General features: G+C 46.1%; 1 protein-coding gene across 1 annotated transcript in view; it reads right to left on the bottom strand.

The window, feature by feature from the left end:
• The window catches only part of LOC137435534 (E3 ubiquitin-protein ligase TRIM9), a 207,790-nt gene that overhangs the window by 8,619 nt on the left and 172,165 nt on the right, over nucleotides 1-27,006 (bottom strand). Inside the window, exons 8-10 of the mRNA XM_068129417.2 lie at nucleotides 17,599-17,823; nucleotides 16,577-16,655; nucleotides 12,904-13,066 (exon numbers count right to left, since the gene is read on the bottom strand). Coding sequence (XP_067985518.1) covers nucleotides 12,904-13,066; nucleotides 16,577-16,655; nucleotides 17,599-17,823 — 467 coding nt within the window. The remainder of the gene's footprint in view (nucleotides 1-12,903; nucleotides 13,067-16,576; nucleotides 16,656-17,598; nucleotides 17,824-27,006) is intronic.

The following is a 27,006-nucleotide window of genomic DNA, read 5'->3' as shown; positions in this document are numbered from 1 at the left end:
GTATGGCAGTGAAAACTAGCCCGGGTGGGTTAGGATATTGTGTTTAGGGATCTAGCGAAGATGACATTAGGTAACGTTAAGATTAGTTAGTGACAAGGATACCTGTAGTGGGGACGCAGGTAGATTAGAGTGGATGATAATGACGTGGTATGTGCTTAGTTTAAAGGGAAGACGGGGAGCACTAAGTTAGCAGGGCAACAGGTAGTGCAGATGATGCCGTGTGGGTGTTGGAGGTGTATTCAAGTGTATTGAGCAGTGTGTGAGGATTGAACAGGTGTGATTGAACAGGTGTGATTGCACAGGTGTGCAACTGAACAGGTGTATGGAGCAGTGTTTGAGTGATGGTGATGGTGATGTGTGTTGTGTTGACCAACTGGTCCAGGAAGAGGAGGAGGGTGCAGGTGGCACCAGGTGTGATTGCACAGGTGTGCAACAACAGGTGTATGGAGAATGGAGTGTGGAATATAAGGAGTATTGGAATGGATGGTCGTGGAGTGAGTATGGTGGAAATTGTGGAGTGGAGTGGATGGTGCGAAGGTGTGAATGGGGGAAGAGTGGACCCCCATCACGAACACCCGGGGCGGGTAGTGTAAGTGTTAGGTAGAGGGTATAGGTAAATTGTGGTTGGATATTGGCATCTGTGGTGCGGGTGAAAGAATGGAATATGGATGGGTGCATTAGTGTTGTGGAAATGGCTGGGCGTGTAGCCTGTTAGTGTGTGTAGTTGGTTTGGGCACTCCACCACTGTGAGGATGTCGGCCAGGTGAGGCCGCAGGTGGGCTCTGGGAGCCGGTAGTAGTTGTTGTGGATGGGGCCCGAGGATCCGGAGGACGGACCCGGGTAGCCCAGTGCCAGAAGGTACCAAGGGGTGACAGAGCCAGGAGGGGCCTTCCCCAGTTAGATAGGTTAGGTAAGGAGCAGGTAAGCTCGGGTGGCAACTGCAGTGGTGGAGGTGTGCAGGTGGGTAGACCTGCTGGAAGAGCTACACGTCACAGCCCAGAAATTGTGCAAGGGCACCGGGAGATGAATCGGGGGAGTGAGACCCCAAATTGAGCAGCACCACAGTTTGGTCAATGGGAATTGGTTTTTAGAACCCATAGTGTAAGTGGCCAATGGATTGGCAGGGAAAGACCCCGGGTAGAGTAAAGAGTGTTAAAGTCATTTAGGGGGTAGATAGGATGAAGGATCTCCTCGCACCATCTGCATCCACTCACCTGAGGTGACAGGTACTCCACACCATGCCATGTTTAATTATTTTTGATGCAAATGTTTTGGATTGTGAGACGCATCATGACGTGGGTGTGGCATTGTGCTTTGTTGTTCCATCTCTTTCACCTTATGAGGATTGATGACGAATTGGGTGATGGCAAATTTTGGATAGAGGGATTGTGGAGACGAATTTGGTATAAGGGAAATATGGGAAGACGTGACAGTAGTGACGAATTTGTAAATGTGTAGATTTTGTAAATATGGGGTAACGGCAAGGGTAGTGTAGGTGACAGGGGGGTGACGTACGGTAGGGACGAGCTTTCTCACTTCTCCCTCCGTACGCATTTCGCCTTGCATTGCCTTATTGATGTGTACCCTTGTGACCTTACCCCTCGCTCATTTGTCTCTTTTGTCTCCCACATGACCTGTGCGCCATTGGGCGCCGAGGGGCGCGTGGGTGAGTCCTCCATTGTGCGCCCGGAATTCCCAGAACCAGCTGTCTGCATCGATGCACCACATTATGGACCACATGTCAGTGGCCGAGCACCACTTGTGGACCCCATGGGTTGGGGCCTGGCCCCTCTGCTGGAACCGGCCATGAGGGCCTGAAATCTTGCTGGCGGACCTTGGCCACGGGGCACCGATGCCCCACAGGTGAACCACACGTAGTCGGCCCTGTGGGCCATAAATAAAGAAAATAAAATGGACACGTTTGGGCAAGCTTTATTGCAAATAGGCCGCCAGTAAGAAAAACAAAGAAAATGACAACAACTGGAAGAAATAATAATAGCCAGCAGAGGGAGCCGAAGAGCAAGAGACCACCTGCAGGGTTAGGGGTTGTTGATTTATTTTTTATTGTTGAACATTGATGAACAGTGATGACTGCACCGATTGGTGCTTGGGGGTGTATTGGTGCGTTTTTAGGTGCTTTCATGGTGCGTCGATGCAGAGCAGACTGTCTCCCCCCCAGAAAGAACAATTACAGGTCCTGGGTTAGTTTTGTAAATAAAAGCAGGGTCATTGTAAATAATGCTCCCACCGTCAATGTATAGTTTGAAGACCATTCCGCAATTCGGTTAACTGTGGGCGTAAGTCTGTTAGGCAGGGTGCAATGGAGCAGCGGGACACATTTATTTATGTTTTAAAAACTGTCGCACTCAGGGTCAGGTTAAAAGTAGAGGGAACTACACCTACGTGTCACACTAAATAAAAGTTGTAGGCCCGGGACGTGCCTAAGAGGAGGAGGGTGCAGTGTTGCGGATATGAGGACTGTATTTTTTTTGATTGTGTGTATTATTATTATTGTTTATTCTGCGCCTCCTGCCTCCGGAGCTGTGTAAAGGTCAAAGGGCGTCCCATAATTAGTCCATAAAGCATCCACACCACAGCCAATCATAGAAAACCCCTGTTCAACAGTTATATCTTATTATGTGTTTTAGGGTAAGGCTGTGTCTCCCATTAATTGAAATACTCCATTGCACCAGTGAAAGAGATAGATTCCCTTCATTCCCATTCCCAAAACTTCCATTTCCCCTTTCGTCTTTGCCAGGCCTCGAGTGCCATTGCCAATTACCTCCCTTCCAATTGCCGCCATTGACCACGAGGTAGGGTTGGAGAAGAAAGGTGTGTCCCCACCTCGTCATAGAGGGGAGGAGTGATTCAGCCCCACTCAACCAACCACGAACAAGGGGTTGGACTTGGAGAGGGTGTGGAGAGAAACATCGAGGAGGTTCGCGAAGGTTGAGGGGTGGGGCCTATATAACCCGCAGGCAGGGCGTTTCCAAAAAGAGATGAGCCTTTACCGAGAGACGAGAGGGAGTCCAAGGAGTTGAGTCCAACCAAGAAGTCCAGAGTTGAACTGCAGCTTGAGCCACCGCAACTGCATTTGCTGCAGCTGGAGCCACCGAAACTGCAGCCACAGCAGCGTGAGGCCTGGACGGCAGTTTGGAGCAGGGCCGCGAAGGAGCGGCGGCTGCCCACGAGTCGATCGGCTGCAGGACCAGTTGGACCTCCCTATCCGGCCAGCCATCCATCTCCCGCCAGTCCTATCATCATTCCCCGCGTGAGTCTGTCCTTGTTTGTTCTGTCCCTGGGTTAATTAAGACTGTAGGTAAACTGGCGTTGCACTGTGTATCTAATCTCGTCTGTAAATAAACGTGACTGCTTTCTTCTTGATTATATGTGTAAATAATAAATCCAATTACTCTTCTGTACGTCTTCTTCCTCTTTGTATTCGGTCGCTTTAGAGTTTTCCCGATTGAATAGCGGTGGCGCGATCCGGCCAAAGTTTGGGGCAAATCGGGTATTAATCAAGGAAGCACTGTTCGGTCGCGGTAATACCACCGCTCGGTCAAAATAACATCTTTAACCGCGTCCGTAACAATTGGTGTCCGGGAGTGAGATACGAGGCCCGAAGCGCGCTTAACGCGCTCAAAATTACAAGCAGTTGGAAATTGTTGTGTTTTAAAGCAAAAACCCGAATTTTGAAATCGCGCCATGGCTGGTCAAGGCGATCGGATGCCGGTGGGTGAGCTAGAGGAGGGGTTAGGAGTAACCCAGGATCAGAGGGACGAAGTAGAGGAGAACATTGGCAATGTGGTTGAGGGAGTATCAGACGCACAAAATGGCGCTATCGCGCACGTGGTTGTAGCGGCACCAAATTTTGCCGCGCCCGTGACCGTAGCAGCACCAAGTTGCGCTGCGCACGTGGTCGTGGCAGCCGAGCCAGAAATGCCAGAGTACATGCGAGTCTTTATGATTCAAATGATGGCAAAAATGGATGCCCAAAATGATAAGTCCACCCGAGAGCGAAGAGAAATGGGTGAGCGGTTGGGAAACCAAATTGTGGGATTGAGGGCTGATAGTGAGCGACAGGGTGAGCAATTGGGGGTAATGAGGGACGAAGCGAGGGGTACCAGTGAGGGCTTAGACAATAATTTTAAGGGATTAGACAAGAAATTTGGGAAGTTCGACGACAAATTTGAGGGGTTAGACCACGGGATAAAAGAGGTAAAGAATGGGTTAATGGGGCTAGAAAATAGGATGGAAGACAAATTGCGGGAAATAGGGGAGCAATCCGCCAGGGAAATCGAACAAATGGGGAACCAGATAGAAGAGGTGAAAATCGGGTTAGAAAGTAAATTGGATGCTCAGAGGGATGAATTGGGACAGATGAGGGTGGCATCTACAAAAGAGAGGGAGGAGATGAAAGAGGAGATACGACGAGGTGTGGGTGAGGACTGAGGAGGTCTCGGGGGTACGCGAGGAGGTAAAGCGAGGCGAAAAGCGTATAGAGAAAGAGGTGAGGAATAATACGGCTAGGTTACAGGGGGGCATAGAGGGTCTGACGAAGGGAGTAGAACAGCTGACAGTGGGACAAAAGGAACTAGTGGACCAAGTGGAAAAGAACACGGCAATAATCGGGGGGTTAAAGGCGACACAAAAAGAAATTAAAAATGACTTAATAGCGACACAGAGGCAATGTCAGATGGTACGTGAGGGACTGACAATGAGGTTGGACGAGGTGACTGAGGTAATGGAGACAAAGGACCGGCAGGTGAGGATGCACATAGAGACGGTCACGGTAGCCTTAGAGGACGAACTTGAGGAGACGCACCGGGAAATAAAAGAGGTGAAGCAAAAGTTAAAGGAGGTGTTAGAGGGGGTGAGTGAAATTAAGAAGAGACGTACAGAAACTAAAAGAGAAATCCAGGAGGAGGTGATGGAATATGTACAAGGTCGGTGCTCAACTCATAATGTGATGCTCACTAACCAAATAAAGAGTTTGCAGGTGGCAAAGGAGGTGCGGAGACGAGGTGCCAAGGTGAGTGGCGATATACGTGGAAATGTACATGATGTGAGGGGAGCTTCAGTCGGCTTGGGGGTTGTTGTGGACCCGGGTGTTCGTGAGAGGCCGTTGGTGAAGTGTGCGACAGGTCTGGTGTGCGAAAAAAGAGGTGTGCGAAAAAAGAGGTGTGCGAGAATGTCCGACCATGGGGTGTGTGAGGAAAAAGTGCGCACCGAGGAGTGAGTGTGCTGTCGAGAGTGAGTCGGTCGTAGTGCGTGTGCGAGGGAGCACATGGAGCGCGTAGTGAGGAGTGTTACAGAGGGTGTAACGGAAGCATGCACGCCTGTGGTGAGTGTTACGGAGGAAGTAACGGGAGAGTGTGCGCAAGAAAGGTGTGTAACGGACAGGGGCATGAGGAAAGAGTGCGCTGTCGAGAGTAAGGGTGAGTGCGCTGTCAAGAATGGAGGTGAAAGTAGTGAGAGTGACACGGAGCGTGAGTTGGTTGTGACAGGTGAGCGAGGATGTACACCTGGAATGGAGGGATGCACACCTGGAATGGTAGACCGTGTGTGGGAATGCACACTTGAGTTGGTCGTGAGGCACGTGGTTGGGTGTGCGAGTGAGAGCACACCTGTGATTGTCACAGAGGAGGTGACCGAGAAGGGGGCGCGAAGAGGTGTGTTGGTGAGGTGTGCGAGCGACGAATGTGTGCCAAGGTGTTCGGTGGTCAGGTGTGTGACCAAGTCTGTGAGCGGAATGAGTGTACCGAGGTGTGTAAGAGAAGGTACGACGAGGAGCATGGGAATAGCTGGATGTATGAGCAAGAAAGGGGTAGCGTATGCGTGTAAGCATGCAGGTGCGGCATCGACGGTAACCGGGGTAGCGGTTAGAACGACATTTAGCCGAATCGGGCCCTCGGTGCGCGTCGGGCAGCTTCGCGTGCCGCGAGGACCAGCGGGGATCCGAAACACGGCGGGTTCGAAAGGACCGCCGTACGCGATCCACGCTGGGCCTCGCTTTGAACGGCCGCGTCCGTGCTCCACTAGGCGGAGCGGGCAGCCCGATAGGAAGGGTCGTCATGGCGACCACTTTTTATTGAGACGTTCCGGCAGGTCGAGATCGGGCAATTGGATGGCTCCGCGCCGAGGTGGTGCGTGGGATCTCGGCACGGGTAAGCCCCCGTCCCTGCACCGAGTGCCGGACGCATCCAGCCGCCGGCACCAAACAACCCGCATTCATTGCTCGGCTTTACGAAGCCGGGCTGTAGACGTGAATTGGCGCACCGAGAGGATCTAATAAGTAGACGGGTGATGAGGTTAGTGTTTTGGACCCAAAATTAGAAAAAGGCAAAATTTGATGATTGGTACGGTGATTGGCAGATGACTGGCAAAATTTTTGATTGGCTGAAATTTGGTGAGCAAAAATTGATAGTGGGACCTCCCCGATGTGGTGGGATGGGCAATCCACCATCCCTCACAGGGGGGGGCAAAGGAGCACTAGATTATGGGGTGTATGGCAGTGAAAACTAGCCCGGGTGGGTTAGGATATTGTGTTTAGGGATCTAGCGAAGATGACATTAGGTAACGTTAAGATTAGTTAGTGACAAGGATACCTGTAGTGGGGACGCAGGTAGATTAGAGTGGATGATAATGACGTGGTATGTGCTTAGTTTAAAGGGAAGACGGGGAGCACTAAGTTAGCAGGGCAACAGGTAGTGCAGATGATGCCGTGTGGGTGTTGGAGGTGTATTCAAGTGTATTGAGCAGTGTGTGAGGATTGAACAGGTGTGATTGAACAGGTGTGATTGCACAGGTGTGCAACTGAACAGGTGTATGGAGCAGTGTTTGAGTGATGGTGATGGTGATGTGTGTTGTGTTGACCAACTGGTCCAGGAAGAGGAGGAGGGTGCAGGTGGCACCAGGTGTGATTGCACAGGTGTGCAACAACAGGTGTATGGAGAATGGAGTGTGGAATATAAGGAGTATTGGAATGGATGGTCGTGGAGTGAGTATGGTGGAAATTGTGGAGTGGAGTGGATGGTGCGAAGGTGTGAATGGGGGAAGAGTGGACCCCCATCACGAACACCCGGGGCGGGTAGTGTAAGTGTTAGGTAGAGGGTATAGGTAAATTGTGGTTGGATATTGGCATCTGTGGTGCGGGTGAAAGAATGGAATATGGATGGGTGCATTAGTGTTGTGGAAATGGCTGGGCGTGTAGCCTGTTAGTGTGTGTAGTTGGTTTGGGCACTCCACCACTGTGAGGATGTCGGCCAGGTGAGGCCGCAGGTGGGCTCTGGGAGCCGGTAGTAGTTGTTGTGGATGGGGCCCGAGGATCCGGAGGACGGACCCGGGTAGCCCAGTGCCAGAGGGTACCAAGGGGTGACAGAGCCAGGAGGGGCCTTCCCCAGTTAGATAGGTTAGGTAAGGAGCAGGTAAGCTCGGGTGGCAACTGCAGTGGTGGAGGTGTGCAGGTGGGTAGACCTGCTGGAAGAGCTACACGTCACAGCCCAGAAATTGTGCAAGGGCACCGGGAGATGAATCGGGGGAGTGAGACCCCAAATTGAGCAGCACCACAGTTTGGTCAATGGGAATTGGTTTTTAGAACCCATAGTGTAAGTGGCCAATGGATTGGCAGGGAAAGACCCCGGGTAGAGTAAAGAGTGTTAAAGTCATTTAGGGGGTAGATAGGATGAAGGATCTCCTCGCACCATCTGCATCCACTCACCTGAGGTGACAGGTACTCCACACCATGCCATGTTTAATTATTTTTGATGCAAATGTTTTGGATTGTGAGACGCATCATGACGTGGGTGTGGCATTGTGCTTTGTTGTTCCATCTCTTTCACCTTATGAGGATTGATGACGAATTGGGTGATGGCAAATTTTGGATAGAGGGATTGTGGAGACGAATTTGGTATAAGGGAAATATGGGAAGACGTGACAGTAGTGACGAATTTGTAAATGTGTAGATTTTGTAAATATGGGGTAAGGGCAAGGGTAGTGTAGGTGACAGGGGGGTGACGTACGGTAGGGACGAGCTTTCTCACTTCGCCCTCCGTACGCATTTCGCCTTGCATTGCCTTATTGATGTGTACCCTTGTGACCTTACCCCTCGCTCATTTGTCTCTTTTGTCTCCCACATGACCTGTGCGCCATTGGGCGCCGAGGGGCGCGTGGGTGAGTCCTCCATTGTGCGCCCGGAATTCCCAGAACCAGCTGTCTGCATCGATGCACCACATTATGGACCACATGTCAGTGGCCGAGCACCACTTGTGGACCCCATGGGTTGGGGCCTGGCCCCTCTGCTGGAACCGGCCATGAGGGCCTGAAATCTTGCTGGCGGACCTTGGCCACGGGGCACCGATGCCCCACAGGTGAACCACACGTAGTCGGCCCTGTGGGCCATAAATAAAGAAAATAAAATGGACACGTTTGGGCAAGCTTTATTGCAAATAGGCCGCCAGTAAGAAAAACAAAGAAAATGACAACAACTGGAAGAAATAATAATAGCCAGCAGAGGGAGCCGAAGAGCAAGAGACCACCTGCAGGGTTAGGGGTTGTTGATTTATTTTTTATTGTTGAACATTGATGAACAGTGATGACTGCACCGATTGGTGCTTGGGGGTGTATTGGTGCGTTTTTAGGTGCTTTCATGGTGCGTCGATGCAGAGCAGACTGTCTCCCCCCCAGAAAGAACAATTACAGGTCCTGGGTTAGTTTTGTAAATAAAAGCAGGGTCATTGTAAATAATGCTCCCACCGTCAATGTATAGTTTGAAGACCATTCCGCAATTCGGTTAACTGTGGGCGTAAGTCTGTTAGGCAGGGTGCAATGGAGCAGCGGGACACATTTATTTATGTTTTAAAAACTGTCGCACTCAGGGTCAGGTTAAAAGTAGAGGGAACTACACCTACGTGTCACACTAAATAAAAGTTGTAGGCCCGGGACGTGCCTAAGAGGAGGAGGGTGCAGTGTTGCGGATATGAGGACTGTATTTTTTTTGATTGTGTGTATTATTATTATTGTTTATTCTGCGCCTCCTGCCTCCGGAGCTGTGTAAAGGTCAAAGGGCGTCCCATAATTAGTCCATAAAGCATCCACACCACAGCCAATCATAGAAAACCCCTGTTCAACAGTTATATCTTATTATGTGTTTTAGGGTAAGGCTGTGTCTCCCATTAATTGAAATACTCCATTGCACCAGTGAAAGAGATAGATTCCCTTCATTCCCATTCCCAAAACTTCCATTTCCCCTTTCGTCTTTGCCAGGCCTCGAGTGCCATTGCCAATTACCTCCCTTCCAATTGCCGCCATTGACCACGAGGTAGGGTCGGAGAAGAAAGGTGTGTCCCCACCTCGTCATAGAGGGGAGGAGTGATTCAGCCCCACTCAACCAACCACGAACAAGGGGTTGGACTTGGAGAGGGTGTGGAGAGAAACATCGAGGAGGTTCGCGAAGGTTGAGGGGTGGGGCCTATATAACCCGCAGGCAGGGCGTTTCCAAAAAGAGATGAGCCTTTACCGAGAGACGAGAGGGAGTCCAAGGAGTTGAGTCCAACCAAGAAGTCCAGAGTTGAACTGCAGCTCGAGCCACCGCAACTGCATTTGCTGCAGCTGGAGCCACCGAAACTGCAGCCACAGCAGCGTGAGGCCTGGACGGCAGTTTGGAGCAGGGCCGCGAAGGAGCGGCGGCTGCCCACGAGTCGATCGGCTGCAGGACCAGTTGGACCTCCCTATCCGGCCAGCCATCCATCTCCCGCCAGTCCTATCATCATTCCCCGCGTGAGTCTGTCCTTGTTTGTTCTGTCCCTGGGTTAATTAAGACTGTAGGTAAGCTAGCGTTGCACTGTGTATCTAATCTCGTCTGTAAATAAACGTGACTGCTTTCTTCTTGATTATATGTGTAAATAATAAATCCAATTACTCTTCTGTACATCTTCTTCCTCTTTGTATTCGGTCGCTTTAGAGTTTTCCCGATTGAATAGCGGTGGCGTGATCCGGCCAAAGTTTTGGGCAAATCGGGTATTAATCAAGGAAGCACTGTTCGGTTGCGGTAATACCACCGCTCGGTCAAAATAACATCTTTAACCGCGTCCGTAACATTATATATATATATATATATATATATATATATATATATATATATATATATATATATATATACATATATATATATATATATATATATATATATATTGTTGCGGTTTTTAGAACCCTCCACTTTGTAAATATTTGTAATAATCCCTTAGAAATAATCCCCTCTAAATATTCCCACTTTTGTGTAAAGATCAAAGGTCGCACCCTAGTTAGGTCATATTGCAACACGTAGGACACCATAGGCTCTTCTTTAGTTATTTCATTACTATGTGTTTCAGGTAAGGATCTGTTTCCAATAGTTGAATCTGCGTTGTATTAATTAAATAAGAGTAGGCCCCAAAGTTCCTTTCAACATCAGTGCGAGTTGTCTTCTATCCCGCAAGCCGCCATAAGCCATGTGGCAGAGTTGGAGAAGAAGGGAGGAGCGCCAGGAATGAGGCGTGGCCCACCAACGCACCATCAAGGGGCGGACCGGTGAGCCCTCACGACCAATCAGGGCCGAGGCAGCTCACCGATGGGCGTATCCAAAAAGGCAAGCGGCATAATACGCGATCGGCCAATATATGCGGCCGCGTGGGACTACTTAGGGAGAAGAGTGATACGGGAGAGGACGGCAGATGCGGAAGACCCGAGAGTGGTGAAGGAGTCCCTGCTTGGCGTTGTCACGGACCATTGGAGGCGCACAACTGGCCGAAGGCTAAGGGTCAATTTATTATGTACGCCGCATCCCAATCTTCCCCCCCGCGATATAATTGTCCGCTCACGTTAAACGCCACGCGAAGCTGCCGGCCGCTCGTTGCCTACGAGTGAACACCCAGAGCGTGGACCAGAGCGCGAGGTTGGAGCCGGACCTAACCGCCTACCATCGACGCCTACCAGCTGCCTGGACCCTTCTGTTCCTTCCCATCACCACCACCTTTTTGTGTAAGTGTGTTTGTTCTGTCCTGGGAGTGATAATATAAGAGTGTCTAAGCTTGCCCTATGTCCTTTTATTTCCTTCTTTTGTATATTCTTGCCCCTTTCGTTTCCTCTTCATTATTGTATAATAAATTCTGTGTTCCTTCTTATTCTTTGGGTTTTCCTCTCATCCGGTCGCTTTAGTCTTTTCCCAATTGAATACCGGTGGCACGATTTGGCCAACGCTCGGAATCTGGTTAGTCTTCTTGTTAACGGCTTGGACCTCGGATTGCTAACTGCTCGGCAAACTCCATCTTGTCCGGGTCCGAGCAGGGAATTATATCCCTGCTTTGCGGAGGGATTGGCAAGGTATCTGGGAACCCATTTACCAATCACCCTGGCCAATCTCACCCCGCAAAGGAGCGTGTAATTTCCAGGACGGAGGATCGGCCAGTGTAAAAGACAAGGGGATTAACCCCCCCCCCCCTTGGTAAGGGGAGCGCCGACCCCCGGTTCCGCAACAATTTTTTTTTTTTTTTTTTTTGGACAAAACTTGGTGAATGAATTGGGCAGGTGACAAGAACAAGCCAATTCGATTTTGGTTAAGGTCAGGATGTAAATCTGGCCAATCAGTGGGATTCTGACGAAATTTGGTTGTAACTGGTATTTGTGCTGAATGTGATTTCATGTACAAACTCCTCCATGATCCTGCGATCAATGTAAAAAGCCATTTATAATCCATAGTCATCGATCTTCGAATCATCCTGATAATACTGCATTTGTATTGACCACATTATTTCACGGAGCAGAGCAGGGAACCCATGATAAGTTGTGAAGGTGTCTCGGGCTAAGCAGCAACCATGGGCAGCATACGACTCCATGGCATGGTGGTGTAGATTAGGGCATGGATTTGAAAGTTAATGGTGGTGTAGATTAAGGCATGAATTTTGAAGTTAAGAAGTTAATCAGGGGACACAGTATCTAATGCTTTTCGAAAGACACCATTAAATCTTTAACCTTCACTGGCAATTGCTAACAGACCCAGACACCCTGCTTCACGTGCTTCCGAAGGACAGTTTCCTCATTGCCTGCTCAGCACCAGTGTAACAGTTTTTAGCCGGTCGGGAATTGAATCCAGACAAGTGTTCTCCTCCAAGTTATCCTGCAAGCCCCAATAATTGCAATGCAATTGCGGAATCAACGCAATTTACAATTTATCCTCATTGTTCATTCCTGTCAGATTTGTAATATTAAGGAAACAATCCATGACACAGAAGGATTGATTCCCAAGAAACCATATTTGCTCAATCGACTGACATTTCCACAACAAACACTAGAACGGCACTCGGTAGAGAGCATACCTCCACCAGACTGAACAGTTTATGTTTTGCATTCTACTGATAGGCCGGATCTGCACCTGGACTTTAACCAAAGTCTAATCGCTTGTTCTTGTCACCTAAACAACTCATCCACAAACGTTTCTCAAAATCCGTCCACAACTCTTTGAGATATTGTGCTGTGTATAGTTTTTGGCCCTATATTTCAATTTTGAAAAATCATTTTTTAAATTCTCGTGTCCGGTTCTGGATCTTCACCAAAATCGAATCAATTCGTCCTTGTCACACACCCAATCTGTCCACCAAGTTTTATCCAAATCCGTCCATAACATTTTGAGATATCCTGCTCACAGACAGACAAACAGACATACAGGGGTGAAAACATAAACTTAATCCACCTTCGGGGGCAGAGGTAACAAGGATTTGGAAGGCTAGCTTAGTTGGTAACACTCCACCATTCAGTTGTCTACTCTAGGTTTGAGCTTCTTCTTCTAAAGCAAAGCATTCATTAAGGTGGTCTGTCGTAACTAAGTAAGATTATGTGAAACAGATGAACAGTCCCAACAACTTCACAAACCTGCACATTGCGGTTGAGGCTGACAGCTGGATAAAAGACCCCATCCAGGCCCTTGAAGGCAACAGGGCCCTGCTGTTCATCGTTGATGAAGAACGTGAGGGAGCTATGGTTCAGATCCAGTAGCATTCCCACCGTAGAGCCCTTCGTGATACCGCCTTCTGTCCTGCAGAATTATGGAAAAATGTTTGAAGGGAACTTGACAGATAATGGACAATCACAGCCAACACACAAATCAAAACAGAGAAGGACTGAACGTCATCCGCAAAACGACAACTTAAAAGGGACAGTGTTTGTTTACTGCAGTGATGGAACGACCGGTCTGCGATGCATATACATGGAACATTATAGTTGGAGCAGAAAATGAACTCAGACGACACAAACTACAGGTGAGTATGCTGCAGTCACGTGAAAAAGTAAGTACACCCCATGAAATGTTTTTTTAAAATATTTTTAACATATGTGGACATATCAATATTTGATCTTCATTTAAACAGTATCTATAGATAAAGGTGATCTAATTGAACAAAAAACAATGAAAAATTGACTTTGCAATAATTTATTCAACAAAAAATTAACCGAGATGCAATTTCCTTCTGTGGAAAAAGTAAGTACACCCTTGGCTCTAATAGGTGGCATTGCCCCCTATGGCAGAAACAACCTAAAGTAGGCGTTTCTTATAACTGTCCACCAGTCTCTGACATCGACTGGGAGAAATTTTTGCCCACTCCTCCACGCAGAATTCTTTCAGCTGTGCGATGTTTGAGGGGTTTCTTGCATGCACAGCTCGTTTCAAATCCCCCACAACATCTCGATGGGATTTAGATCCGGGCTTTGACTTGGCCATTCCAGAACCCTCCATTTCTTTCTTTTCAGCCATTCCTCGGTGTATTTACTGGTATGTTTAGGGTCATTGTCATGTTGCAAGGTCTACCTTCGGTTGAGCTTCAACTTTCTGACAGATGGCCTCACATTATCCTCAAGCACCCTCTGGTGCAATGAAGAATTCATAGTGGATTCTATGATGGTGAGCTGCCCAGGCCCTGATGCAGCAAAGCTGCTCCAAACCATAATATTTCCACCACCATGCTTTACAGTTGGTATCAGGTTCTTGTGGTCAAATGCTGTCTTTGGTTTTCGCCAAACATGTTTTCTGGTACTGTGGCCCAATAGCTCTACCTTTGACTCATCTGTCCAGAGCACATTGTGCCAGAAGTGCTGGTCTTTGCCTAGGTGTTCATTGGTGTTATTTCTGGACAGCAAAGGTTTCATCCTGGCACACCTCCCATGTAGATCAAATTTGTGCAGCCTCTTTCTAATGGTAGACTCATGCACTTTGACATCAACAGTGGCAAGAGCTACCTGTAGGTCCCGTGATGACATACTGGGGTTATTAGAGACTTCTTTCAGCATCTTGCGGTCTGCTCTCGGGCTGATCTTGCTGGGGTGGCCTGGCCTGAACAAGTTGGCAGTTGTTTGGAATCTTCTCCACTTGTAGATGATCTTCCGGACAGTCGAATGATTGATTTCAAATTGTTTGGAGATATTCTTAAATCCCTTCCCAGACTTGTAGGCATCTATAACCTTCTTTCTGAAAGCCTCAGAGAGCTCTTTTGATCTAGGCATGGTGACGCCGCACACTTCAACAACAAAGAGCAAACCAAACTAAATGTCTGAGGTTTAAATAAGACAGGTTCCTCCAAGATCCTCTCTAACGATGTTCTAATCACTTGCACCTGAGCTGGTGCACCTGATTCTAATTTTAGGTATTTGAAGTAGTGATAAATGTAGGGGTGTACTTACTTTTTCCACATGCGAAATTTGCATTTATGTTTATTTAAATTATACAATGGACTACAAAATGTAAATGTTCCATGATATTTCTTATATTATATCACCTTTATCTATCAATATTGTTGAAATGAAGATCAAATAGCTGTATGTTGAAATATGTTGAAAAAGTCAAAACTTTACATGGGGTGTACTTACTTTTTCGCATGACTGTACCTCTGATCTGTCTCTCCATTCATGTTTGAAATTTTTTGTTATACCAGACAAAAGAGTTTCCTTAATTGATATGACTTGGGCACATGTCGCACAAAGTCATGACTTATTAGCTTAAGAAGGACCAAGTGCGCTGCAATTTATTATTATTAGTAGTAGTAGTAGTAGTAGTAGTAGCAGTAGTAGTTGTAGTTGTAGTAGTAGTAGTAGTAGTAGTAGTAGTACTACTACTACTACTACTACCAGGTAATAGGCATCCACAACCATCCTTGAACATGTTGTGGAATGTCGGCCGAAGCTCTTATGTGAATGAGATGAAAAAGGACTCCACTGAAAGTTCCGATCAACAAAGTTCAGGATAATATGTTAGTTCTCATTATCTTCGATGTTTTCTATTGTGCCACACTGACAGTAATTGTGACACAACGGCAGCAACTGTGCCACACCAGCAGTAATTGTGCTACACCGGCAGTAATTGTGCCACACCGGCAGTAATTGTGCCACCCCGGCAGCAATTCTGCCACACTGGCATTAATTGTGCCACACCGGCAGTAATTGTGCCACCCCGGCAGCAATTGTGCCACACTGGCAGTAATTGTGCCACACCGGCAGCAACTGTGCCACACCGGCAGTAATTGTCCCACACCGCTGACATGTTGCGTATGATAAAGATTAGAGATGGTGCAAGCCGAATGTTCTCGAGCTTGAGCAAAGAATATATTTCAAACAAATAGAGCCCAAGCTAGTGTTTCTTCCTGGTAAATTGTTTCCTGGGAATACCTGGAAAATTGTGGGAAATTGATTTGGGATTCCTGCCTTTTCCGGGTTTTTTTCGATTCAAACCATCTCTCGTGGTAAGTGTCGATATGCTTGCGCTTGTGCAGAGTATGCTGTGCACCTTCTTTCCCAACACGAAGGAAGGACTCTTCAAATTGTATTTTATGGCCTTCAAAGCCATCCCTCAACTAAGTTGACTAAATAAGAAATGTGTGCAATGGTAAAAGTTAGCTAATAGTGGGGCAGATATGTGAAAAAATTTAGATGAATTGTGGGTTTTGTGGTAAAAGCACCAAACTTGATGTAGATCATGTTTGATATGTACAAATTGATTTCAGATATAGTCCGAAGTGGATATGTTTGGGGGCAAGCACATGTCCATGTTCCAGATGTTCCTTCACCAGAGTCTTGGGGATGGAAGAATGCAACACAAGGATGGGAACGACAGTTTATGTTACTCCCAGAAGTGGCAGTATCTTGTTTGGAGTTGTTACGATGTAGTTAACATAAGGGGTGTAGAGGACTCTGCAAGTATGTCAGGGCAACTCTTAAGTCTGGGCAGTCGATTTGTGGTTGCAGTGGCAACTGTGACCATTAAAAGTAAATATAGTAATACATGAACAGTGGCTGTCATTTTTGTGTATTCAATGAATCAGGGCATACAATAACATATATATATATATATATATATATGGATGTATGTGTGTATGTGTGTGTGTCAAAATTTCAAAATGTCACATTGTGTGTATGTCAAAAAAATGTAAAATGTCAAAGCCAATGTGACATTGTGTGAGTGATCCGTTGCACCGAAATGTGACTTGAGAGTAAGGGAACTGTGGATACTTATCCCGTATGAGCTCTGTGTGTGCAACGACTAAAGGAAACAAGGACTTACCTATGGGTGTGGGAGTTGTTGTGCATGAACCAGCTGCGGTTGTTGTCCACATACATTGCCCATGCACGATCATCCTTGCCTGAAGCAGAAGGTATTTCATAGTCATTTGTGCAAATCCATGGTATAGGACAGCTTTTTACAGGAAGACATAGGATTGCTGCTTCATGTGAGCATTTCTTGCGCGAACGTGAGTCTGAGACTCTAATCCATGAGAATACATTATTGTACTTTCAAACAGACATACGCACATAGACAGATACGGATAGGCGCACACATGCACACACGTCTTTCTATCTCTCTCAACTGTTAAGGAGCTGTGAACCACCTACCACACAATTACTTGTCCTGACAATAGAGGGCGCCATTGACACATCCCCCTGTTTAGCCTTCCAACAAACAGTTAATCAGATTTTCAACAACATCCAACAGAACAACATTACGAGGAACATCACTTTTGGGATAGCGATGAGCAAGTAGTATGGCGATGGCAGAAACATGGTATGGGATGGCAATGGACATCCGTGAGATGATGGTGGGCAGTAGTCGTGAAGAACTGGAGAGAGGAGCACGAAACAACAGGTTCGGGAAGCCATTTCCATAGATGAGAGAAAGGTGGGACAAAGGAATGTTTGTTTTGGACTTAGGGAGGGTGACTATGTGTGGATTTCTGGAAGAATACCTTCAACCTAAGGGGGGTGTTGGGAATGGTTGTGACATGTGAAGGGAATACAACATGTGAAGAGGATAATATCAACAATGTCAAAAACAGGCGACAGCTTCACATTGCTCAATAGTTCATGATCTGCTTAAAATTAACTTTACACCAAAATAAGTATCAAGTAAAAAGTACTTTTTTCAGTCACAAAGCCATATATAATGTAATATAAGTGCCTGCTTAGTAGTTATAGATGACAGGGAGGAGGACATTGCGGTATTGAGAAGAATCGTGCACGAGATGTTTTCACCATAGAGATTGAACCTCAAGCTTTACTTCCTGCATTATCCCCATGAAGTTGGCTCACCAAGCATGGCGTCCCGAGTAACATCCAAACGCGCCACGCCAAACGCTGGGTCGGGGTGGTTGTCGTAACGATCGATCGTCATCTCCCAGTAATGCACACCACGGGCAAATCCAGTGGTGCCCAGGACGACGCGCTCATCGTAGCTGTTGCATGTGATGGTCAAGTTATCGTTGGACAACAGGACGTCTGGGTGAGCTGAAGCCGGGTCCAGTGTGAACCAGGCAACTGCGCCACAAATGTGATGGGTAAAGTGAGGAAATGATACGGATAGGCAGGTATTAAGTCGAGTAGAACAAACGTTTGATTTGTAGTTTCAGCTTTGTAGAAAAGGTAGACACACAAGTACTTACAGGCCCCTAACAAATCTTAACTTGCTAAACTCAGGAGATGTTTCAGGTTGAATGAAACGGATGCTTTTGAGTTTATAGGTGTAAACCCAAAAGGCTTAACCCCTTCACTGTGATAAAGACTATGCCACGTACTGTTATCGAAAGCAAGCTGGTCAAGCTGTCTGTCTGTTGAGCTTCGTCCGAGCTGTCTGTTTGCAAACATTCATTAGATGTTGGATGTACATCGACGGAGTGGGCGGGATAGCTCAGAAGCAGCAAACTCACATTTCACCGGTGTATTCTGGGTTTGATTCCTGACCTGACTATCCTCCTGGTATTCACAGGCAGGGTTGGCTAACCCCGGCCTTAAAATGCCTGTTGTTGTTGTTGTTGTTGTTGCATAAATTAGTGCGCTGTCCTTTGTCGAAGACCTAAGCCGGCTCTCCCATCTGCCAGCATTTTCTGGCAGGTGTTCTCGGATCTCACATTACCTTTTGTCGAGGAATTTAAATAATTAAATTAATCGAATGTTAAAAATCCAATGTCCTTGAAGTCTTGAAACATAATTAAAGAGTTCAGGGCTCCGCAAAGTCTGGTGTCGACAATGGAAAACAGATGCGCCTCATTAAGAAACTCGATATGCAAACCTAATATCTTCCCCACTCCATGGGATATCTCCCCACCCAATACTTCACTCAACCAATCACATTGCATCCGTTGATCTTTGCTCTCTCCCACCCACATACCTCACGCGACCAATCCCCACTGCTCTCTCCCTCCCACCCATACTTGGCTCAACCAATCCTACCGCTCTCCTCCCCTTTTCCTCTTCATGCAACCAATCCCATCTTTGCTCCTCCCATGACTTGCCCCTCCCAATTCCATTTCTTTTGGAATTGGCTAGTATAAAGGAACTGGTTTTTGAGTTCAGGATTTAGGATTTTCGCTTGGTTGTTGATACTGTATACTGTGTATGCTGGTGTATTTGGTGTGTCTTTATGACGTTTTCTTTGATGTATATCTCTACTGTACCAGGTGAAATCCTCCGGGTATTAAAACTCTGTATAAATATTCTGGTTGATGGGGACATTGGATTTTTAACATTCAATTAATTTAATTATTTAAATTCCACGACACTTTCTAAAGGACTATGTCATTGAGTGCCACTACCCTGGCCAAATTCTAAACACACGCCCACATTTACAGGTTGAACAACATCAATGGGAAAACCATGCCTCAGTAATAACGCAATCAGCAGGCCAAATTCATAATTTAATCGCAGCAATTATCCATCGGTAGATGGATTGATGTGCATGCTTACTGAATATGTAAAGACTGCCGCTTTACAAAATTAACCGACCACGTGGTATATCATGTTTGGTTTAAGCTAGAATCAGCTAGAGCAATGAATTATATCTAACTATAGCAATGCGACTGCGACGACAATATGCCGCCGCGTTCCCCCTGCCCGCGACAATGGGTAGATGTCCTCGTTCAATGTCCTAAAAATAAACAAGTTCGACTTGAATCTTTTCAGCTGTTCTCAAGTTTCATATTTTACCAGACATGACAGGTTTCACAACGATCGGTGAAGCGGTTTCAGAGAAGGGTTTTGTTTTTAAATATCGGCTTTCATGCCAATAAAGCTGCCAAACCACGTGACAAATGACATCATAAATGTAGACTCTTCATATGTATGGGTAGGGGATCATGTTTGTGAAGTTTCATGTTGATCGGATAAGGTTCGTTTTTCTATCCAAGATGGCTGCCAAACCATGTGACCTACGACATTATCATTTTCAAACTATATGCAGCAATGGTGTTAGATGAAATTTGTAAGATTTTGCATCGATAGGGTAAGCGGTTTCTGAGATATAACTATTTAATATTTTCCTTCAATTCTATAGGGCTGCCACACCATGTGACCGATGACGTTTTTCGTGATCAAGTTTTAATCACCATGCCTAGTCGATGACACAAGTAATGTTTCGAGTCGATCGCTTTGGTAGTTTGGGGGAAGATGTTTTTTTTAAAGGTGTCAGGTTAAATCCAATATGGCTGCCAAACCATGTAACCTATTATGTCATAAATTTAATATTTCAATACGAAAGGGTCATAGATCATGTGCATGCAATTTCAGATTTTTAGGATGAGGCATTCGATTTAAACATTTCTATCGGGTATATCACTTCAACAATGATGTCATCATTATCATGCTTTTGTTCCTCATTGGGAGTACTTGACAATGTGCCAAGTTTCAATTTTTTCCATTCAGCGGTTTCCGAGAAATAATTTTTTTATTTCCTATGTCTCTTTTGGCACCACACCATAGACACTAGCCAATCGCGTGCATTTAAACGCCCTAATTAAAAACCTACCGGAAGCCAGGACATTGAGCGCTGCCGCTGATGACATTGAATTTGGAAGCGCACAGGACGGGCAGGCCGAGGGCAACGTCCAGAAGGGCAGTGATTGGTCGGGGTTTTGATTGGCACAAGCCCGGGGTAAGATGGGACTTGCTGATAGGAGCAGGGAAGGGCTGGTAGGAAGCGACTCACTGATTGGTGAAGCACCCCAGATGACGTCAGAGCCTGGGTGATTAAAAAAAAAACAGCTAGCGGATATTTCTCTCTTCTTGGCTTTTCGCGTCAGCGGACATTTTTCTCTCTTCTTCTTGGCCTTTCGTGTTAGTGGACATTTTTCTCTCTTCTTCTTGGTTTTTCGTGCTAGTGGACATTTTTCTCTCTTCTTCTTGGTTTTTCGTGCTAGTGGACATTTTTCTCTCTTCTTCTTGGTTTTTCGTGCTAGTGGACATCTTTCTCTCTTCTTCTTGGTTTTTCGTGCTAGTGGACATCTTTCTCTCTTCTTCTTGGTTTTTCGTGCTAGTGGACATTTTTCTCTCTTCTTCTTGGTTTTTCGTGCTAGTGGACATTTTTCTCTCTTCTTCTTGGTTTTTCGTGCTCGTGGACATTTTTCTCTCTTCTTCTTGGTTTTTCGTGCTAGTGGACATTTTTCTCTCTTCTTCTTGGTTTTTCGTGCTAGTGGACATTTTTCTCTCTTCTTCTTGGTTTTTCGTGCTAGTGGACATCTTTCTCTCTTCTTGGCTTTTCGTGTTAGTGGACATCTTTCTCTCTTCTTCTTGGTTTTTCGTGCTAGTGGACATTTTTCTCTCTTCTTCTAGGTTTTTCGTGCCAGTGGACATTTTTCTCTCTTCTTCTTGGTTTTTCGTGCTAGTGGACATTTTTCTCTCTTCTTCTTGGCTTTTCATGCTAGTGGACATTTTTCTCTCTTCTTCTTGGTTTTTCGTGCTAGTGGACATTTTTCTCTCTTCTTCTTGGCTTTTCGTGCTAGTGGACATTTTTCTCTCTTCTTCTTGGTTTTTCGTGTTAGTGGACATTTTTCTCTCTTCTTCTTGGTTTTTCGTGCTAGTGGACATTTTTCTCTCTTCTTATTGGTTTTTCGTGCTAGTGGACATTTTTCTCTCTTCTTCTTGGTTTTTCATGTTAGTGGACATTTTCCTCTCTTCTTCTTGGCCTTTCGTGTTAGTGGACATTTTTCTCTCTTCTTCTTGGTTTTTCGTGCTAGTGGACATTTTTCTCTCTTCTTCTTGGTTTTTCGTGCGAGTGGACATTTTTCTCTCTTCTTCTTGGTTTTTCGTGTTAGTGGACATTTTTCTCTCTTCTTCTTGGCTTTTCGGGCTAGTGGACATTTTTCTCTCTTCTTCTTGGCTTTTCGTGTTAGTGGACATTTTTCTCTCTTCTTCTTGGTTTTTCGTGCTAGTGGACATTTTTCTCTCTTCTTCTTGGTTTTTTGCTCTAGCGGACATTTTGCTCTCTTCTTCTTGGCTTTTCGTGCTAGTGGACATTTTTCTCTCTTCTTCTTGGTTTTTCGTGCTAGTGGACATTTTTCTCTCTTCTTCTTGGTTTTTCGCTCTAGCGGACATTTTGCTCTCTTCTTCTTGGCTTTTCGTGCTAGTGGACATTTTTCTCTCTTCTTCTTGGTTTTTCAATCTGAGGGATATTTTGCTCTCTTCTCCTTGGCTCCTCGCTCTGACCGAATTCCCTCTTGCGCTTTTTCTCGCCTGGACCTCACACGAACGGTGGCATTTTTCTCTCGGGCTCAAGGGAGCGATCGTGAACGGCCATGTTTGGAGATCTTGCTGGTTGTAGTGAGGAGTAAGAGCCACGGGTGGACGAGCGCTGCTGGCTCACTGCAGCGCGACGAGGGCCGGAGTGAGTGTGGCACACAGCGAGGCCTGGTTCCCGCCAACGAACCTGCGGTTCCCACCAACGAACATGCGGTTCCCACCAAGGCCCCGGGCGATTTCAACAATCAAAGAGGAGAGACCCCACCAGAGATTAGAGTTAAGTGCACACAGACGCACATTTATATTCAGTTATCCTTCCCTTTCGTCTGTTTTCAAGTCTGTGGTGGGGACGTCCCAATTTAGGAATTTAGTTTATTGCGCATTTTCTTTGTACCGGCATTTATTTAAATAAATCTGTTATTTTTGTACATTTTAAATCCGTTTGCGTTTGAGTTATTTTTTTCAGGCGTGGAGACATTTAGTGGAAGCCGTTCAGGTAAAACTGCGGTTTCTCTCCCTCCTTCTTGCTTCCCCACACGTATTCTCTGCCATTTGAACTGAACGCCTCAGAGTAACAGCTCGTTTGGTCATCCGTGCTACCCTAAGGTGTTCACCAAGGGTAGTCACGCGACAATATATAATGCCTCCGGCCAACTTTGGAGGTGGAGGCACAAAAAGGTTTGATTAACTCATAAATATTAAGTCAAAAAAAAAAATCTAAGTATTTCTCATAAAAAACCGTTACAAATATTTTCAGCAGTCTCGAGGTGTAAGGGATGAAAAACAAGAAAGTTGTTATAATGGAGGTCTCTATCTCAATCTCTTGCCTAATAAAGATATGTTGTTTGTGACTGAGTGAGTTAATTCTAGAGTTGGCGCTGAAGCTATGACCGGGGAAAGGTGCATCGTTGGAAAACTCTTGGATTTGGCAGTGACATTTTCCATCAATGGGAGTTTAAAACACTACGTTCATTAAACATACAATGAAACAATAGGAAGCAAGGAGAAGCTGACGCTTTGGGTGTTAACCCATTGTCCAGTGACGAGGAAGATGGGATAGGGGGTGAAGGTTGATATAGTATGGGATTGAGTCAGAGATGCGAACATCAGAGTTGTGCCAGAGGTCATGGAGCACGTGGCTCATTGGCTCATGTTGAAGTCTCATGAAAGGGAAGGTTAGAGTTCAGGGACTGGAGGAAAATGGAGAATAATAGGGAAACAAACAAGAAACAAAAAAGTGAGGAAAAAAAGAGAGATAAGTACTTACATAAAATTTTGTTCGTTCGTATGCAACACAAGGCTGCGGAGTAGCGTCATTGGCTGAAGGTGCGGCTGTGCCACTGATGTAATGCTCCCCGATGGTTTGGGCAGGAGTTTATAATTTGTTCACTACGCCGGCGATAGCTCACCTACTTTTCGCGAAGAATATCGTTGGATCTTTAAGGTCCACCAACGGATGCTGGCAGACAGAACGCCCGTTTAATGTCCATCGGAGGGACAGCACACACATTGATGAATCATCCAACATGTGAAACACCGGGATGACCGTTTATAGCTGGGTCGGGATTCGAACCCAGGCTCGAAAGCTTAGAGGTGAATGTGCATATATATGTATAAAGTAAAACAACACAACAAAAGTGATTGTTTTATGCTAAGTCGAGGCTCGTGTAAGAGTTAAAACATAGAACATATCATAAATGGAGAGGGAGACAAGAGGAGGAGGAGGAGAGAGGGAAGCACAACAACAGTAGAGAACAGGGACATAGGGAGATCTGTGGAAGGGAGAGGGCTGGGGCGGGGTACACGGGATAAACAAATGGACACTAACAGGATTATCAGGAAATAAAACAGAATTTGAAAAAGGTCGATTTGAATTCACACCAGGTGGGTTGACTCAGCCTGTCATCCTTCCGATGTCGGTGAAACGAGTACCAGTATCTATCTATAATTCCAGTAATCTCTGTGTGTGTGTGTGTGTGTGTGTGTGTGTGTGTGTGTGTGTGTGTGTGTGTGTGTGTGTGTGTGTATGTGTGTATGTCTGTGTGTGACCGCTGTTTCTCGACAACCACGGGTCCGATATACTTGAAACTTGCCAGGTATATTGCTGGGGACCCGAGGATGTGCCTTTTCAAGGTTTCATATTAATCGGAGAAGTAGTTACCGAGCTATGTCCAAAAAACGATTCAGCCAATCAGAGAGCAGCGAGCTATCACGTGTGCCGAACGTGGCGAACAGACTCTGCCTCGGACGGCACATTTGAGAGCGTATTCATTTATTTCACGTTGGCAAACTATGTTGGCGCTATGTTGGCGTTAAACTATGTTTTAAAACTAATTAAAACTAATTTGCGATTCATCGTAACTGCGATATGCGACCTTCCGGACAGTCAAATGAGGACGTCACTTCCGGACTTACGGATAGTCATAGTGACGCTGAACGTGGCGAACAGACTCTGCCTCGGACGGCACATTTGAGAGCGTATTCATTTATTTCACGTTGGCAAACTATGTTGGCGTTAAACTATGTTTTAAAACTAATTTGCGATTCATCGTAACTGCGATATGCGACCTTCCGGACAGTCAAATGAGGACGTCACTTCCGGACTTACGGATAGTCATAGTGACGCTGAACATGGCGAGCAGACGCTGCCTCGGACGGCACATTTGAGAGCGTATTCATTTATTTGACGTTGCAATCTGTGTTGATTGTTGTAAGGTACGATCGATTGTAGTACATACATATTTATATTTTGTACATATTCATTACGGGCACGTCACGGGTACGGTACGGGTACGGTACGGGTACGGTTCCGGGTACGGTACGGTTACGGGTACGCCACGTACGGGCACGTCCTAGTACTGGTAATAGGGGCACTGCATCAGCGGCACAACCGTGCCCTCGGCCAATGATGCTACCTGCAGTCAGTCCTGTGCTGTATACGAAGGAAGAAGGAGAAGACTATTCATTCACTATGTTAACTTTGCCTAAATAGAGTTGAAATCTTGTCTTGATTGTGAAAGCTTGTGTTGTTCAAACTTTCGTCTTTTAGAATCACCGTCAAAAGAGAAGCCTTCGGGTTGCCTCAGAAAACATTTTCAGAATCAGTACGTTGACCCCATACTTACACCTTCCATATTTTACAACCTTTCAATCTTCTTCCGACTCTCGTTTTTTCCCCCTTTTTATACCTTCGCCGACGAAGTCACCAGAGGCATTATGCTTTCGGGTTGCTCGTCTGGCTGTCCGTCCGTCCGTGCGTCCATGATAGGTTTACGTCACCGCGATAACTTCAGAATGGCGAAAGGGATCAAACTGATGACAAGTACGTATAATGATGTACAGATAAACCGAGTATATTATAGGGGTCAACAGGTCAAAGGTCACAGGTTATCTTGGGTAAAATTATGTTGCTGCACTAACTTGTGAACCAGTGATGGGATTTTAACCAAACTTGGTATAAGTAAATATATATGTTGGAACCCATCTGTGGATCGGTCCCATCGGCCGATGGGTCTGACCCGTTTGGCGACCCATCTGTGGATACACGAGAAATGACAATGCAGACCCATCGGCCGATGGGTCTGCGCCATCTGCGGATGTGTTGTTCACCTTGAAGGAATGTGTATGCATCAATGGTGGATGAGTTAACCTAACCCTAACCCTAACCCTAACCTAACCCTAACCCTAACAACCCTAACCCTAACAACTAACCCTAACCCTAACCCTAACCCTAACCCTAACAACGAACCCTAACCCTAACCCTAACCCTAACCCTAACCTAACCCTAACCCTAACAACCCTAACCCTAACAACTAACCCTAACCCTAACCCTAACCCTAACCCTAATTGAAGATTGAATAAAAAAAGATTGAATAATAATGATTGAAGAGCACCATTCTGTCAACACATTCCTTCAAGGTGAACAACACATCCGCAGATGGCGCAGACCCATCGGCCGATGGGTCTGCATTGTCATTTCTCGTGCATCCACAGATGGGTCGCCAAACGGGTCAGACCCATCGGCCGATGGGACCGATCCACAGATGGGTTCCAACATATATATTACGATGCAAAGATTAAGGGATAATATTTTGGCATCAAGAAGTCAAAGGTTAGAGGTAATTTCAGGTAAAAATATGATACTTGAGAACAGCTGAAGTGGTTTAAATCAAATTTGGTACAAGTGTTATAATTATGTAATAATGTGGGCAGAGGTATCTCGGTTGATGTCGTGACGTCAAAGAGTGGTATTCCAGTTTAATTTTGTTTTATCTACCTTACCTCCCTTTCTTTTCCTCTTCTCTTCAATTTCCCACATAGCTCTCCTCTTCCCTTTTTCCCCATTATGTCTTTTTACCTCAAATGGCTTGATGTCTGATCATCAATTTTGATTCAGACCAGGCCACTCTACTCTACTCTGGACATGCTGCTTCTGCTGTCTCAGTAATGGATGGAGGTCTTTAATGAACCACCTTTGGAGGCCATTTTTCCCCACAGAGCAGGGGTTGGCCTTTTTCGGGCACCGTGGTCCCCTTTTTGAAGCAATGTTTTATGGCCGGATGCCCTTCCTGCTGCCAACCCTGTTGGTCACCCCTTGCGACACACAGTGAACTGGTACTCAATTTGCCGACCTCGGAAGGATGACAGGCTGAGTCAATCCCCATGGCGTTAATTCAGCGAACCAGGAATCAAACCCAGGATCCTAGGATCCCAAGCCGGCACCCTAACGCTAAGCCAACACCAGGCTTAATGGATGGCCTTTTTAAAGTTCACTACAAGAAAAACATTATTGGAGCAAAACAAAACAGTGTCAAATCAATGTTTTTCATGTTGTTTCCTTGTCCTCAATATCAATCTGTCATTAGCAATGGCCCTGCAACCCCAGTATTTCGGTTTATTACTCCTCAGGGAGGGATTGGGTAAATATGCCGGAAAAAAGTCCAACTACCCAACTTCAGTAACATTGCTCGTCGTGTGGAGTCCTGTATTGCA

This window comes from Myxine glutinosa, chromosome 9 (genome assembly GCF_964187855.1).
Source record: "Myxine glutinosa chromosome 9, kmMyxGlut1.1, whole genome shotgun sequence".
Classification (NCBI taxonomy): Eukaryota; Metazoa; Chordata; class Myxini; order Myxiniformes; family Myxinidae; genus Myxine; species Myxine glutinosa.
The sequence above is the reverse complement of the archived record's forward strand: the minus strand, read 5'-3'. Positions and strand labels throughout refer to the sequence as shown.